This window comes from Macrotis lagotis, chromosome 4 (genome assembly GCF_037893015.1).
Source record: "Macrotis lagotis isolate mMagLag1 chromosome 4, bilby.v1.9.chrom.fasta, whole genome shotgun sequence".
NCBI lineage: Eukaryota > Metazoa > Chordata > Mammalia > Peramelemorphia > Peramelidae > Macrotis > Macrotis lagotis.
Window position 1 is genome coordinate 272,039,105 of NC_133661.1, and position 18,133 is coordinate 272,057,237.

At 37.2% G+C, this 18,133-nt stretch overlaps 1 protein-coding gene across 1 annotated transcript in view; it reads left to right on the top strand.

Annotated features, from left to right (window-relative positions):
- The window catches only part of DCAF5 (DDB1 and CUL4 associated factor 5), a 150,834-nt gene that overhangs the window by 90,171 nt on the left and 42,530 nt on the right, over positions 1–18,133 (top strand). Inside the window, exon 6 of the mRNA XM_074236045.1 lies at positions 2,551–2,764. Within this exon, the coding sequence (XP_074092146.1) occupies positions 2,551–2,764 (214 nt within the window). The remainder of the gene's footprint in view (positions 1–2,550; positions 2,765–18,133) is intronic.

Genomic DNA, 18,133 nt, shown 5'->3' on the forward strand with positions numbered 1-18,133 from the left:
GCAGTCCTTTTCAGTCTTCTTTTCTGAATCTTCATCCAAGTCTATTTTTAATACTATTTTTGCATCTGTAAAGGATGTATTTACTATTTCTGTCTTTCTTGTTTTTGTTTGCAGTATCTCTGTACCTTAATGCATGGCTTGTAAATTTTACACATTTTTTATATACATGTATATAACATTCATTCATTCATTATATATAACATATGCATGTATCTAATACATAGTACAGTACCAATTGGATGTTGTGTAGTCTTTTAGCTGTGGTTTTTCTAGCAATTTAATTTTTCATTTTCCCATTAGTTTATATTTCTGTTAGTTATACCTGTTGCATACCTTGTGGGCTGACTTTCCTCATAATTAATACTTGTCCCAGAAGAACTTGAAGAAGCAGAGACAAAGATGACAACTTTTCCTTTATTTTACAAAATGCCAAAGTTTAAATATTTAAATATCCTCTTAGTCCCCCAATGGAGTTCTCCAATTAAACAAACAAATGCTTCCCAGCTAGTAGAAGGCAGATGGTAAAGTTGACTTCCTCAGGCTAGTACTTCTCACACCATGATGCTGTCACCAGGTTAGGGTTAAAAGCAATGCTCCAGGAAGTGCCAAACCGGAGGAATAGATAGGCAGATCCAGAGAGCCAGGGACCCTGAAGATAAGGCCAAGGGTGAACCTGGGCAAGAAGATGGTTAGGCCATTCCCAGGCATGCAATGACCTCTCTGTGACCCTCAGCAGTCTCTTACATATACCAAACTGAAAGAGAGACATTAAAATCTCCTAACACTATACTTTAGTTAATATTCCTTTATCAACAGCTGTATCAAGGCATGCAAGTTCAATATTGATATTTCTTTGTTGTGTTTACTTTCAATATACTTTCATTATACTTTCAGTATAATGTACTTACCTTGTTAATCTCTTTTTGTATTTTGAATGTTTGTTTTTGCTTTGTCTGATAGCATTTAGCCATTGATTGTTTTAGATCTCTTTAATGATAGTAAATTTTTTCCAGTCACTCATTTTAATTGTATTTAATTCTTTGTTATTTAAATGTTTCTTGTAAGCAACAGATGGTGGGATTTTTGTTTTTGTATCCAATCTGTCACTCATTTTTCTTTTTGTCAGATTATTGAATACATTCTTTTTTAAACTTAAGAGAGCTTGTTTATTTTTTTCCTCTATTTGTCTCTTATTTTTCCTCCAAATTGTGATTTTTTTTCCCCCACCTTGTGAATGAATGTTTCTTGAATAAGCTCTGACTTATGACTCTTTTGTATATCCACTTACACACAGCTATCACCTTAGCTCAAATTCACATGCATTATTATAGATGTCTCCTAATTGATTTCCCAACCCAAATCTCTCACTGCTCCAGTCCATCTTCTGCACTGCTGCCAAAATGATCTTTAAACACCAGTTTAACTATATTATTCCTCTACCCAAAGAACTCCAATAGCTTCCTTTTGCCTCTAGGATCAAAGATAATTTCTGTTTAGCTTTTAAAGCCTTGCTTCCTATGTATTTTATAAATACTTAATGTGCATTCTTGTTGTCATTTGATTGGAATATAAACTTCTCTTGTGTATGTATTGTTTCCTTCTTTGTCTTGGTCCCCAGTACATGACTCTTAATAAATGATTATTGATTGATTAGTTATCCTGGATTGGACTGGATTTTTTGACCCAGGCCTATGGTGTCATCAGCGTGGGGAACTCAGTGTAGAAACTACTTTTACTGATAAAGATTGGCAACTCATTTATAACTTGTAGCTGCCGGAGATCATCTAGACTAGTGGTTTAAATGTCCAACTTCCCCCACAACAGTATAAGCAAGGGGGAGATTAGCTTTCTAGACCATACTTGTTTTTCTGTTTTTCTTCCAAAATTAAGATGTTGTTTTTGTTTAATAAAGAACTACTGTGTGTTTTTTTTAATGATGGTTATTGAATTTCTAATGGGAGGGAGGGTAAATATATCCATTTTTGTTAACTAGTTTAAATTGGAAATTGATGTCTTTTTATAAGCATGTTCTTTTAGTAAGTTTTGGTAAATTGATGAACCAGATTAAAAAAAGATGTCTGTTTTCCTTGGGTGCTAGATGCCTTTTTTCTATTATTTCTCTCCCAAATATTAAGTGAGGTTAAGAAGCAAGGCACAGAGCAGTCAGATAGGAAATAAATTCAGAAACCTTTCAGGTCATCTAGTCCAATCCCATTAGTTATAGAGGAGGCATCTGACCCCAGAGAAGTCAAATATTTTGCATGGGATCATGGCTAGGATTTGAAACCAGGTTTTCTGATCCTAAATCAAGTACTCATTCTATACACAGGACCCACCCAGATTTGCTTAGGGCCATCCAGAAGATATTTTTGGCTTCACCACATCTTTTCCTTGTCCAATCTAAAGGAATAACTGTTTGCTGAATTTCCTCTGAAGTCTTGCATAGAAAATTCCTAAGCATTTGCTGTACAAAAATGACTATAGCAGTTTCTTTTAAACTCCTTGTCAACAAAGTCTAAAGCTTTTCTTGTTTTGTTTTCTGTGTTTCAGCTCCCTCTTACGCTATGGTGGTAACCTGTCCCTTCAAAGTGCCATGAGTGTCCGGTTCAACAGCAATGGGACCCAGTTGCTAGCTCTTCGGCGCCGCCTGCCTCCTGTTCTGTATGATATCCATTCCCGACTACCCGTGTTCCAGTTCGACAACCAGGGCTACTTCAACTCATGCACCATGAAAAGCTGCTGTTTTGCAGGAGACCGTGACCAGGTAAAGAAAATGCATTCTTCTTCATCACTCCTAATTCCTTCATGTTCCCCTGTTTATGCATTGATTTTTGGCCTTTTTAGTGTCCTGTCTCGTTCTGGTTAGACCACTTTTGAGGGAAGAGAAAAAGTGTGCATCAGGGATGGGTAGGTACTACTATTTGAACCTTCTTACCCTACACCACCATAGATTAATGAGCTAAACACATATTGGTATGAGTGGGCAAGAGCCCTGCTAGGTTTTTAAGACATTTCTGAGAAGATGAAAAAAATCAGTGCACATTTAGCACTCCCCACAGTGGCTCTTCCAAACTTCACCACCATCTCAGCTGAGAATCTTGCTTCATATTTTATTAAAAAAAAAAAATTGAGAGCATTCACCAGGAGCTTCCCCTTCTCATCTCTTCCTTATTTCCTGTCCCATCTATCACTATCTCCTCCTTCATTCCTCTCCCACATGAAGATGAAGTTTCCTCTTTACCAAGGTTAACCCCTCTATTTGTTTATGTGATCCTATCTCTTCCAACATTTTTCATTCCCATTCTAGCACTTATTTTCACTCTTTCCCTCTCTCCTGGCTGCTTCTTTACTGCCTATAAACATTTCCATATCTCCCATCTAGGAAAAAAAAAACCCTCACTTGATCCTTCCATCCCCTTGATAACCAAACTTCCTGAAAAAGCTGTCTGTAATCTCCCTGAAAAAGCTGTCTGTAATAAGTGCTTCCACTTTCTTCTTTACCCCTTAAAAATCTGTTTAAAACCCTCATCATTCCACTGAAATTGTTCTTTCCAAAATTACCAATGATTGCTTAAATACAAAGTCAAGCCTTTTTTTTTTCAGTCTTCACTCTCCTTAATCTCTCCGCAGTTTTTGACACTGTTGATCCCTTCTTCTTTAGATTTAAGAACACCACTGTCTCCTGGCTTTGCTACATCTCTAATCAATCCTTCTCTATCTCCTTTGCTGAATTCTCCATATCATGCCCACTACACCATAGATGTCCTACAGATGTTCTATCCTGGGCTCTCTTTTCTTCTCCCTCTGTACTATTTCACTTCATCAACTTCCATGCATTTAATTACCATTGCTAAACTGATGATTCTCAGAGCTACCCAATTTGCCCTAACCTCCAGTTTCATTTCTCCTTTTAGGCATCTCACTTGGATGTCCAGTAGACATTAAACTCAATATATCCAACACAAAATTTATTATCTTCCCCCTAAAACTTGCTAGCTTCTTTCTTACTGTTAAGAGCATCACTATCCTTCTAGTCTCCCTCAGACTTTAAATACATATATTTTTTTTACTCAGTTGATCATGTCCTTTCTTAACTTAGTTATTAATTTCATTTATGCCGAAACTTTTTAATTTCTTGAAATCCAAATTATCTTTTATTTTTCATAATCATCTATTATTTGTTAATTAGCAATTTGTCCCCTACCTATAGCTGCAAAATAAAATGACTTTTTAAAATTTCTTCATGGTATTATCTTTAATATTGGGATTAATGCATAAATTTTTATTTATTTCTTATATGATATAAGATACTGATCTAAGATTAATTTTTACCATGCCAAGCAATTCTTCCCCAAAATAGAGTTCTTTGCTAAGAAATTTTTGTTTTGGAGTTTATTAGATGAAGTTATTGAGTAGTTTCTGATTCTTCTATGTATAGTTTGTTCTACTGATCCACTTTTCCATTTTTAATCAGTACTAAATGGTACAGATAATTACTGCTTATGATATGGTTTGAAATCTGAAAGTATTATTTCCCCCTGCCCTGGGAAAAGGGAAGAGAATGAGCCAGTTACATAGCACCTGTGTACTAGGTACTGTGTGAAACATTTTTTTACAAATTAATAATTCATTTGATCCTGAGGGCTAAGTGCTACTATTATTCTCATTTTAGAGTTGAGGAAACTGAGGAAGACAGAACTTAAATGCCTTGCCTCATAGCGTCATAGCTAAGTAACCGTCTTGAGACTGGAATTAAACTTAAATCTTCCTGATTCCAGGGCCAGAGCTGAATCTACTATGCTATTTGTTGGTTCTCTTCTACATCTTAAATTTAGATCTTTTCTACCTCTAATTTTATTGTTATTTCTAACTCTTTTAAAGCATCTCTTTGTTGCATCTCTTTGATAGTTTTATTGTTATAGGACTAAATCATAAAAGTAACTTTAATATTTTTCATTTTTATTATAATAACTCTATCCAGCCACAAGAGCTGATAGTTCTCCGGTTAATTTAAGTTCTTTTTTTTTTTTTAAAGAATTATTTAATTGTATTGATGCATTCATGGAAATAAACAGAAAAACTAAATCCTTTAAATTGGCCAAATTATTTTTTAAGAGACAATTATGGGGCGGCTAGGTGGCACAGTGGATAGAGCACAGGTCCTGGAATCAGTAGTACCTGAGTTCAAATGTGACCTCAGTCACTTAATAATTACCTAGCTGTGTGACCTTGTGTGCCTTGCAAAAAACCTAAAAAAGAGAGAGGGACAGAGAGACAATTATAACCCTAATATTTATCCTGGGGAAGCAATGAAAGAAAATTATTGACCAACATCATTAATAGCTATTAATTCAAAACTGTTAAATTTAGGGGGAAAAAAAACCTTATATCTTATTGTCTAACCTTGCTATCTTTTCTACTTTGTTTCTTCCTTATGGATATGATTTCTCTCTCATCACACTCAATTTGCATCAGTGCATACCATGGAAACAATGTAAAGACTGACAAATTGCCTTTTGTTGGGGGTGTGGGGGAGGGAAGTAAGATTAGGCGGAAAATTGTAAACTCAAAATAAATGAAATCTTTGATTAAAAAAAATGTTGAATGAAATCTTGGCAAAAAGATGACAGAAGTTTGTCCCCAAAATGATTCACTTTCATGAAGTTGGATGTATACTAGGAATGCAAGGATTGTTCTACATTAAGAAAACATTTAACATTATTACTGATATTAAAAACAAAAACATCATTAGATGTGGAATAATACTTTGACAGAATGCAACATTTATTTATACTAGTTTTAAAAAATCTTCCAAGTATAGTCGTAGAAGAATCTATTTAATGTGATAGAAAATTCTAAAATAAAAAAGTGAAAATTAAATTCAGAGAGGTACAATAGACATTTCCCAGTTTTCGAGGAATGAAACGAGCTTTTTCTGCTTCCATTTGCTGATCGTCATCATCATCATTATTATTATTAATCATTGATAAAATTGCTACTTACATGGCAATAAGATGAGAAGGAATTTAAAGACATAAAGATAATCAAAGAAAAAGATAAAACTATCCCTTTTTACTTAGAAAATTCTATGGAATCAGCTACGAACTACTTGAGACAATAAATATAACTTCCTCTACTTGGCTACCAGTAATTTTTCTAAGTTGGACTATGTCACCTGCTGCTCAACAATCTCCTTATTAATCTACAGAACCAAATAAAGAATCCTGTTTAACATTTAAAACATAGTTTAGCTAGCCACTTCTTAACCTTTCCATTCTTTTGACCCTTTATTGCCCTCCACCCATTCTGTGATCCAGCTACTTTTTTTTTTCTCTTTCTTAGTGTTTTCCATTTAGTATTTTTATTTTTCTCAGATACATGTGAAACAATTTTTGGCATTTATTTTTTAAAACTTTGAGTTATAAATTCTCTCCCTTCTTTCCTCCCCCAGTCCCACCCCTTTGAGAAGGCAGGTAATTTGATATAGGATATATATACGTTTAATCATTATTTGGCTTTCTTGCAGTTCTCTTGAATATGGTACTCCATCTGCCCTGTTCTTTCTTTTGCACTGGCTGTCCCTCACCTTCACCTCTTGGTTTCCTGACTTCCTTCAAGATGCAACTTAAATCATTCCTTCTGGGAAAGACCTTTCCCTACTCTTCCAGATGCTGTCTTTCCTCTTTCACATTACTACTTTGTATGCCTACTTATTTACGAGTTATCTATCTCAATAGAATAAATACATGATCTTGGAAAAGAACTGTTTTTTTTTTCTTTCTTTGTATCATCATCATCATCATTTAGCATATTTAGCCTAGCACCTAGTAAGAGCTTAATCAATGCTTGCTGGCTGACTTAACTTTCAGTGCAAAACAAACTCACAAAAATCAGTTGCCTTTCTATAGAGCAGTAGCACAGACTGTTGTTTTTGTTGCTGAACCAAGCAGACCTTATTTTGGGGGTTTTAATTGGCAAAGATACTGGAGTGATTTGCCTTTTCCTTCTCCAGCTCATTTTACATGTGAGAAACTGAGGCAAACGGTTAAGTGATTTGCCCAGGGTCACCCAGCTAGTAAGTATCTAGAGGCTAGATTTGAACTCATGAAGATAAGTTCCTGATTCCAAGCCTAGAACTTTATCCACTGCTTTGCCTATCTGCTTAGGAAGCAGTGATAGAAAGGAAAGCTCATTATGAATTGATATCTCTTGACTCCTGAGGTTTTTATCCTCAGGGGTCTGTTTATTCTTTCTTTTTAACATGTCTGTCATTCTTAATGTTCCCCAAATCATAACAAGTTTCCTCTTCCTAAACTTCCGGAGGTTTAATCTGTGTTGCCTCTATTAGTCTCCTTGAACAAATAACTGCAGCTTATTTAGAGCACTGAGAAAGAATGTGGCTACTTGATTTTTCTGGTACAGGTATTTCAGTGTGTTCCAGAATTTTTCCCTTTATTCGAAGTCAGGAGATCTCACTGCCACTAATCATGTTGTGACCTTGGGGTAAGTCCTTTGGCGTCTCAGGTGCTCAGTTTGTCTGTAAATGAAAGAGTTAGGTGCTATTAGATAGATTGTCTTTAAGTTCGCTTCCTGTTCTAGCACATTCTAGCAAAACATTTGCCTTATTGGTTGTGAAAAACCAGCAGATGGACTCTTCTGCTTTTGGGAGATAGCATTTTATCAATGGGTATAAAAGGAAATTTGATATTGATGAGAGAAAATCCACAGCTCTAACAGCTCCTTTTGCTTTTACTTTTACTCTCATGTATTGGTCTAATAGTTCCCACATCTTGATGAAAGTAATCAGATTTGACTCAGTAAACTTCTGTCTTCCTGTTGTCTCAAGAAAAAAATATAAATATTTGCTTTTTCACATTCTGCTCATATCTTGTCTTTCCAATCTTAATATACTTTATTATTCTTATTATAGTCTCATATCTTGTCTCTGTGTCTTTATATTGGTTATACACCCAAGGTTATACACCCTGGATATACACTCAAGGGGGTAGGTAGAATGTGTTCAGGGAAGACTAGTACCTAAGGTGTGAGGACTGCTTTCCACCTTTGGTGACCACCGGAACCACCTAATTCTTAACTGTGATGTCAAGAAGCTATAGTATATACATTAGCCACACCTTGGTAAACCATTTTTGACAAAAAGGCAAAATCAGCTTGATCACCCTCAAATCAGATTGAGGGTAATCAAGGGATTTTTATCCCAAGCATGTGAAAACTTCATCTGGTGGAATGGGTAGATTGAAGTAGAAAACAGTAGAAGCAGGCACTATGGAGTGCTTAGAATTTGGTTAGCAATCAAAGATGCCAAAGTCATCCACTTGAGCCATGACTCTGTCTTGCCACTGGACTGTCATGATTCTAAAAGAGAGAATGAGGCCAATTACTTAGTGCAACTGTGCCCCACTTAAATCCAGTTTATGCATGATTCAAAAGACATTACCCATTCTTTGAACCATTTTTACCTATCTCATAGCTCTGTGACAACAGAAAAGTAAAGACGCAGCAATTTTGGATACGCTGGAAACTATAGTAACAACCCTGTAAATAGGCAGCCCTGGCCATAAGAAGTGACTCTGGGATTTGGCAACCCCCTGGGTGTCTGAGCAGACTTTGAAGGATCGCACTACTCCTGGTGTGATGAAGGGAATCGAAAAGGTGTACCCTAAAGATTGTCTGCTTATACCATTCTGGACTGATTACTGTAGCTGGTGGCTACTTTGTGATTACCTTGACTTTGAGGTCAAAATACAAAAAAAAAAGTAGTAAAACTTCAAAGGAGATTCCACTTACCATCAGAATGTATGCACACTCATAAACAACATACGATCCAATAGACCTGAAAGATGAACAACTCTTGTTAAAAGAGAATTTAGCAGGTATCACAACCAGATAATAAGCCTTGAGTAAAACAAAGCTGGCACATGGAAGCCAGTCTTCTAATTTTGGACCTGGATGATGTTTTTCTAGAGTGGCTGCAGTGAAGGGGAGGGTTAGATTTTGCAATCAAAACTAATCTAGTCAACAAGCTTAAATGCCTAACAAAAACTATGAATGACAGACTCATGACAATGAAACTGCCATTTAAAGAAAATGCCATCATCAGTGCCTATGCTCCCACCATTATAAGCCCTGACAAGGTATAATAAAAATTTTATGAAGATCTGGAGGCCCTCATCATCATTGTGCCAAAAGAGGGCAAACTTATAATTGAGTGATTTTAATGTTAGAGTAGGCTCAGACTATCAGACATGATAGTCTTTGGGAGTAATGGAGTAGGCAACAGCAGTCTACCACTGAAGACTTATGCATCTCGTGATCTTCTCATCATAAACACTATCTTCCATTTACCTAAATGCAGTAAGACTTTGTGGATACACACTCATCACAAATAGTGGCATCTCATAAACGATGTGATTGTAAGGAGAAGAAACAGGATGTGAAAGTGATGAAGGTAATGGGTGGTACAGAGTGCTGGACTGATCATAGACTCATCCTCTCCGAGCAAAATATTCACATTTAACAAAAACAGACCTAAGACAAGACAGCAGCCAAAAGGCTATGTCAGCAGATTAGAGCATTTCTCTGAGCAAAGAAGAGTTTGTTGCTAAGTTAAAGGGAAAGTTGATCCAACATACAGTTGGCAACAATGAAATAGAAAAGGAGAGGGCAGCTTTCAGATATTGCTGTATAGCACTGAATTTGCTCATCTGCGTCAGAACACTTGAAAATATCAAGACTGGTTTGATGAAAATGATGGGGAAATACAGAAGCTGCTAAATGAAAAATAAGAACTCCACAGGGTTTACCAGCAGAGTAGCTCATCCATTTCTAAGAAGGCTGTGTTTAATTTTTTCAGAGGTAAAGTGCTAGGCAGCTAAGTGGAGCACCCACCCTAGAGTCAGGAGGACCTGAGTTAAAATCCTGCCTCAGACACTTACTAATGTTTGACCTTGGGCAAGTCACTTAACACTATTGTCCTGTAGGGGGGGAAAGCAAAGCTTAAGTAAGCTTAGAAAATTATAGAATTCTTGGCTTAGTAAGAAGGCAGGTAAAATTAAATTTTATGCTGATAGTAATACTCCAATGCATTTTATAAAGCCTTGGAAGCTCTTTATGAGCCTTTGCACCTATGGTGCATCTTAGTTTCTTTTTTTTTTTTTTTTAAGGTTTTTGCAAGGCAAATGGCGTTAAGGTGGCTTGCCCAAGGCCACACAGCTAGGTAATTATTAAGTATCTGAAACTGGATCTGAACCCAGGTACTCCTGACTCCAGGGCCGGTGCTTACCTAGCCGCCCCCTGCATCTTAGTTTCTAAGTGCTGATGAAGCCACATTGATTAGTGATAAGGATATGATCCCGGAGAGATGGCCTGAACACTTCCATAGTGTTCTTAACAGACCATTGACCAATTACCTCATTGAAGTCTATCCATCCCTAACTAAAATTCCAACTGAAGAAGAGGTTTTGAATGCCATTAGATATTTCATGTGACAAGGCACCTGGTACTGGTAATGTTCCAGCTGAGATCTACAAGGGAAGGGGAGAGGTTTCCCAGTGCTCATCCAAATGCTGACTGAAATTTTCTAAGTTATATGACAAGAGATTATCCCTCCAGGAGTTCAAGGATACCTCCATTGTGGATGATCATGCCCTCAAGGTCAACTACTGCACTGATGGCAAATTCTTCAACTTGAAAAAGCTACATGCCAAGACCAGAGTGGAGGGAGTGTTGGTGCATGATCTTCTGTTTGTAGATGCTTGTGCACTCAATACAGCCTCTGAAGCTGAGATTCAACAAAGTATGGATAAATTCTCTGCTGCTTGTGCTCATTTTGGTCTAACAATTACAACAAATTTGGTCTAACTGATTACAACAAATGAATGCTTTGGCTAAACTCAATTTACTAATTGATCACTGGTGTGTGTCAGACGTGTTTGAAGTAAACACAATGCTCTTTTTTTTAAAATTTAGTCAGTATTTGGATACCAAGGGTTCATGGTACACATAATGAGATGTGCATATTGATCACAAGGCTGACACATGAATTGCCAGAGCTGGTTCCATATTTGGGAAGCTCCTAAGGAAACTGTTGGGGAGAAGAGATATTAAGATACTGACTGCCAAACTGAAGGTCTACAGAGCCTGTGCTGTATGCCTGTGAAACCTGGACAGTATACCACCTACATGCCAAGAAACTGAATCGCTTCCATTTGAATTGCCTTAGGAAGATTGGATATCTGACACTGATGTCCTTTCTCAAACTAAATTGCCAATCATTCAGAGTTTTTTTTACTACAGAGTTTTTTTGAATGCCAAACATAGGCTTGCCTAAAAGACTTTTATGGAGAACTTACACAGGGCAAGTGCTCATATGGTGGTTAGAAAAAGTGATACAAGGGGGCAGCTAGGTGGCGTAGTGGATAAAGCACTGGCCTTGGAGTCAGGAGTACCTGGGTGCAAATCCAGTCTCAGACATTTAATAATTACCTAGCTGTGTGGCCTTGGGCAAGCCATTTAACCCCATTTGCCTTGCAAAAACCTAAAAAAAAAGTGATACAAGGACACTCTCAAGGTCTCTTTTAAGAACTTTGGAATTGTTGGTGTGACATGGGAGGCACTGCTACAGGACAGCCCAGCCTGGTATGCCCTCATCAAACAGAATTGTAGTAGCTCAAAAGAAACATGATAATGTGCAAATTTAGAGAATTCACCCCAATTGGTCACATGACCTATTGATGCTTGACCTGTGATGGAACATTCCTAGCTCATATTGATCTGATCAGCCACAGTCAGAACACACCATAACCAATTATCCCCAAAGGAAAAATACTCTTCTCACCTCCTCATTCAGTCCTTCTCTGACAAGCCTCAAGCACCACCTTCCACAGAAAGCCTTTCTTGATCTACTCCCCTTTGCTTCATCTTCTAATCTCACTACCTTATATTTATTCTGTAGATTCTTCTGAAAGTCCATGCTTCCCCTCACCGACCCCCAATAATTATTAACTCCTTCAATAAAAGATTATCTTGTATTTTTTTGCAGTGAGATGCTTACAAGAATCTTACACAACCTAGAATATAGTAGGTGCTTAATACATACTTGTTGATTGAAGCTTCCTGTGGAAAAGATTGATCATTGGTGTGTGTCAGACTTGTTTGAAGTGCACAGTGTTGTTTTTTTTTTTTAAACTTAGTATTTGGATACCAAGGGTTCGGGGTGGCCACATCTGCTGGGTTTAACTTATTAAACAAAGGGTTAACTTTGTATTCTGTGAGTCAAATAAAAAAGACCTTGAAAATATGGCACAGTCTGAGACATTACATCACCACCCAACCTTTTTCTGTTGATATTACACGGGTACAGCCAGGGGTTTTGGAATTCACCACCCACTGCTCTTAAGGCTCTTAAGGCTGTTGAAACTTCCTAATAAAATTGCCTTTCTTTTGTTTATTACTTTACCATGTAACTTGGTGCTGGTTGGGAATTTGCTCAGTTTGTGGGCCTGGTATTTCAAATTCCACAACCCTCCCCCCATTCCCATCCCCTTTGCCACACACATGCACTATCAGAGCTAAAGGTAGATTTGTCAACAGAACCAGTTTCATATTAAGGACTGCCATCGATTAGCATCTTATGTAGACTTTTGTTACTTTACTATCTCATTTGATTCTAATATTGAGTAGGACAATTATTTTCCCTTTTTGACAAGATATGTGACTTGCATATCTTCCAGATATACTGCTACCTGCTAACTTTGTCTTGGTGGTTTTGGTCTCTCTGCTGAGTATTGATTGCTAAAAATGATTGTGATATTCTATGAGATATGTGAGATTATCAGGAATCTCCCTTTCTACACAAATAATTCAACAACTAATGTATTTTAGGGTCTTGAGTTTTGTAAGAAGAAAATGAAACACCTTTTGTCACATATAAACTCATTTCCTCAAAATACTATAGGCTGGAGTATAATTGTTTGAAATTTCTATTGTTTTCTGGAAGCAAGTGGAATTGACCAGCAGTTAAATAGCACAGGCAGAATTCATTTTGAAAACAAACCTCATCATATATTCAGTTACATAATTAGTAATTATCAGAGACTTCTCTTCTATCAGAGTTTTGAAGTCAGGTCTTTCTGACACCAGGTCCAGTATTCTGTCCACTGTGTCTGCCATAATCAGCAGAAATCTGAAGTCTTCACTTTGATAGTTGCTGTAAACACCATTCCTCCTACACCTTGCTACTTCCATAATGCCATTTTTCTTTTCTGGTATTCTGAGTGAATTAGTACATCTTCACTCCTTGCTGAGATTTCAGCTTTCTGAAAACTGTCTGCCCTATTGTGATCTCAGGTGATTTCAAACCTTTAGTGTCTACTGATGAAAGATGGGAGCCTCCTTATGTGGTTACATTACCAGCACTTTTTCTTAACATTGAAAGAGACAAGAATACCTCCTTCTCTGTAATTTTAGAGACATGATGGGATAAAGTTGCAGCTCCTTTATCTTCCCCAGTTACTGAATGGAATTTTGCCAAGTACAGATTCCTCTTGAAGGCCCCCTTGTCCCCAGCAGCTATTAGGATATGAAAATGTTCTTGTGCCTTTCCTCCCATATTTTCTGCCACTTAAGACTACTGGCATGTCCTTTTTGGAGTTTTCTTTTATTGGCAGTAGAACTTTTCCTACTTCATACACTCAGAAATCATAGGATCACAGTGTGACAGTGATGGGTGGTGCTGCTTTCAACCCTTTCCTCTTTTCTAGAAGGAGCAGGGCTGAATTCCTCCCAGACCTCTGCTGCCTCTGTACTCCCAGTGGAGGAAGGTAGAGGGAGGTGGCTAAATCAATCATATCCTGTTACAAAGATCAGTTTTAACCTGGCACATTATAATGGACCTCAGGATCTTGTGGGGGGGGTTTTCTATTATTTTATGAAGTTTATATCAGACAGAAAGTTTTTAACACATAGCTTTCTGCTCAGGGCCCCTAGTTAGGAAAATTCCTACCTTTTGACAAAGTTTCTTTGACCCAATTAAATTTTATTTTTACTTTCAGCCAACCCTAGACTTTTTCATTTGGGGGTAAAATCATGAAATAGGTAAAAGAAGTGAATGGAGTGTAATGTCAGTGTCTGTTATTAGACAGGAACAAGGAAGGAAAACTGAGAAAAGAGTAGACCTTTTGGAGCTTTCCTTCAGTCCTTAAAGGGAGTACATCTATTAGCTTTGGTTCTAGTCCTCTCTGTTCCAAGATCCTTGCAGAACCCTGATAGTCCCCTTCAGCTGCTCCCATTCTCCTTTCATCTGGTTACTGCTGCTTTCAAACTTAACTTAAAGTCTGGGAAGAACTTTGGACCCTTCCCCTCAGTTCTCACTTCCAGATCAAAGTTTTCCACACTCCAGATTGTTTTCAGGGTATTGAGGGAATATTTGTACTTTTTAAATTTTTTATTAATTTTTTGTTTTCTAATTATATACAATAGTAGTTTCTACCTATCATTTTTGTAAGGTTTTGAATTTTACTTCCCACGTACACACACAGAAGACAGTCTGATAATTTTTACATTGTTTCCATGCTATACATTGATCGAGATTAAATGTTGAGAGAGAAATCATATTCTTGAGGAGAAAATAAAATAATTGAGATAGCAAAATTATGTAGTACATAAGACACTTTTTTAAAAAAGATTAAAGGTCTTTGTTTAAACTCCACAATTCTTTCTCTGGGTACACATGGTATTGTCTGTCACAGGTGCTCTAAAATTGTCCCTGATTATTGGCACTGATAGAGTGAACAAGTCCATTAAGGTTGATCATCATCCCATTTTGCTGTTAGGGTGTACAATATTCTTCAGGTTCTGCTCATTTAATTCAGTAACAATTCATGCAAGTGCTTCTAGTCTTCTCTGAATTCCCATCCCTCCTGGTTTCTAATAAAACTGTAGTGTTCCATAACATATGTATACCACCATGTGTTCAGCCATTCTCCAATTGATAGACATTCACTTGTTTTCCAATTCTTTACCACCACAAATAGAGCTGCTATGAATATTTTGTATAAGTGATGCTTTTACCCTTTTTCATCATCTCTTTAGGGTATAGACCCAGTAGTGGTATTGCTGGATCAAAGGGTATGCACATTTTTATTGCCCTTTAAGCATGATTCCAAATTGTTCTCCAGAAATACTGGATGAGTTCACGGCCCCACCAACAATATAATACTTGTACTTTTGAACTACAAATTTTATAAAACCAGGAAAACCTCAGATTAGAATAGTATCGTAGATTTGGATCTGGAAGGCACCTTGGGGAGGTAATCTAAATTATTTGAACTAATAAATAAAAGAATTCCAGAAGCCTGATTAAGATAAGGTGATATTTAGGTTGAAGGAGCCTTAACATGGTGAAAGTGCATAGAAATAATACTCTATGTGTATAAGTGTGACCATGAGCCCACAAATCTTTACAAACTTTTTTGAAAAGCAATAGAATTTTGATTTTCTCATAATAATAACAAAAAATACTGCTTCAGCCATTTCTGTTGCCTCTGTTTTATGTTACTTGAAGATGCTTCCTCATTTTTTCTTAGGTTTCTGACAATATCAGTTTATCATTGCAAATTGAGTGTAATTTACGTGACATTTAGCAAGCCTTCATTATATGCAAGTGACCTTCCAGATAGCACATCACAAATTTTCACAGTTGTAATTTATTTTCTTTTTCTTTTGAGAAAAGGTCAGAGAGGAACAGGAGTGGCAGCGTGGTAAGGAATAAGAGAAATCTGATTTGATTTTTATGGCATAGACTTTGCTGTGCCTGGTGTGTCTGTTTAAGAGCTATCAGGGTTTTCAAGTCTAAACAATTAATTAGGCATGTCACTGGAAGATAATTAATTAGTTATTATAGAAAGGGCCTTTGGAGAGTTGTTTGGCAATGAACAGTAACTAATAGACTTCCTTCAGTCAGCTACTGTTGAACCACTGTATAAACATTTATGCAAAGGGAAGTGGACAAGAATTCCCATCCACAGTGATATATTTAGGGAAAGACTTTAAGGTAACTTATCTATTGCCCATAGATTCATAGTATTCTTTACTATTTGGCAAGATTCTTTTTCAGACACAAAAGAAAACCTATTCTGTCCCGAATGTTGTCTTTTGATTCAAACCATCTTGCTACTTTTCACTTGCATCCATAACTAATTAATAAATATTTACTCTTTGCCAGGCACCATGTTAAGTGATGGTGATAACAAAGAAAGTAAAAAGCATCCCCTGCCTTCAAGGAGTACTCATTCTTTTTTGGAGGAGGGGGAAAATAACATTCAAATAGTAACAAAGGCACGAGATTTATACAGAGTAGATGGAAGGTGCAAGCATCTGTGCAGAAGATGAGGCTTGTGTTGTCTTAAAGAAGTTAGGTCAGGGTAGCCACGAGATTGGAAGAGAGGGCAGAGTAGGACAACCAGGGCAAAGTCAAGAGGTGGGGAGTTTCATGTACATGAAACTGCCAGTATAAAAACTACATCATAAAATATATGAAGGCTTGGAAGGGTAAGGAGTCAGTTTAGAAAGAACTTTAAATGCCAAACAGAAGTCTATTTATGTGATCTTGAGACTAATGAACATACTAGTGGAGCTCCTTGGGCAGAGGGTAACATGCTTAGTCCTATGTTTTGGGAAAACCATTTTGGCATCCCAGCAGTTAAGAGACCTGAGGCATGGACATCATAGACTGCTGTTGTGGTCTAGGCAAGAAGTGATGAGGATTCAAACTGGATTGATTTGTATAGAGGGGAAAAAAGACCTATACAAGGCATGTTATAAAGGTAAAATGTCAAGATTTGTCAATTGATTCAATATGCTGAAGGTAAAATGTCAAGATTTGTCAATTGATTCAATGTGCTGGTGAGGGGTTGAGAAGTACAAACCTAGGGAACTGGGAAGATGATGTTGGCCTTAACAGTAACAGGGAAAAGATAGCTAAGTGGTGCAGTGAATAGAGCACCGGTCTGGAGTCAGGAGGATCTGAGTTCAAATCTGGTTTCAGACACTTAGTGATTATCTACCTGTGTGACCTTGGGCAAGGCACTTGACCCCTGTTGCCTTGAAAAAAACAAATTTTTTTAAAATCTTTAAAAAAATAGTACTAGGGAAGTTTGGAAGAAGAAAGGCTTTTGGAAGGAAATGGAAGAAGAGAGATGTCTATAGGATAGCTAGTTCAAAATGAAGGCAAGAGCATCTAGGATGATAAGATGGATAACAGTCTCACTTGCTTTAGAGATATCAGAAAGGATGAGGATTGAGTAGAAGAGCATATTGGACAATTTTAATAATTATTCCTTCCTTATTCAAGACTTGTTACATGTGGATATTTAAGATTTATAGAAAAATAGATATAAGGGAGGGAAAAATAGTTGAATTGTATGGGAATGCTGATGAATCTATATTCTCAGTCCACTTGAATTATATCTCATAGTTATTTGTATTCCAGTGACATTGGTTAGTGACAGTTCATGTCCTTTAGCTTCACTTAAAGTTCTAGGGTGGGGGGGCAGCTAGGTGGCGCAGTGGGTAGAGCACTGGCCCTGGAGTCAGGAGTACCTGAGTTCAAATCCAGCCTCAGACATTTAATAATTACCTATCTGTGTGGCCTTGGGCAAGTCACTTAACCCCCATTGCCTTGAAAAAAAAGCACCCCAAAACTAGGGCAGTTCTAGGGCAGTATATGCTATGGTGTCACACAAGCCACACCAGTAACAAATGCCACAACACCCAACACCAGTAACAAATGCCACAACACCAACACCAGTAACAAGGAGAGCCTCAGCCTTGCATGAACAATTATAAGACTAAGGAGCAATTTAGAGTGGGGTGTGTGGCTTATTGGAAAAAACTGTAAAGTAGGAGGGTGAAGATATAAATGTAAATGGAGTGACTTCTTACACGAAAGTTTAATGAATTGAAAGCAGTTTGGATAAAGGAGAAAAATGTTGAGGAATGATGAGGTAATCATTCTTTGTTGACTCCCCTTTTGAAGTTTGCCCCTGTTCTCCCAGTTGTTATATATGGCCAGGTTAGGAGATTGAAGGACATCAGTTTTCTGTTCCAGTATTTG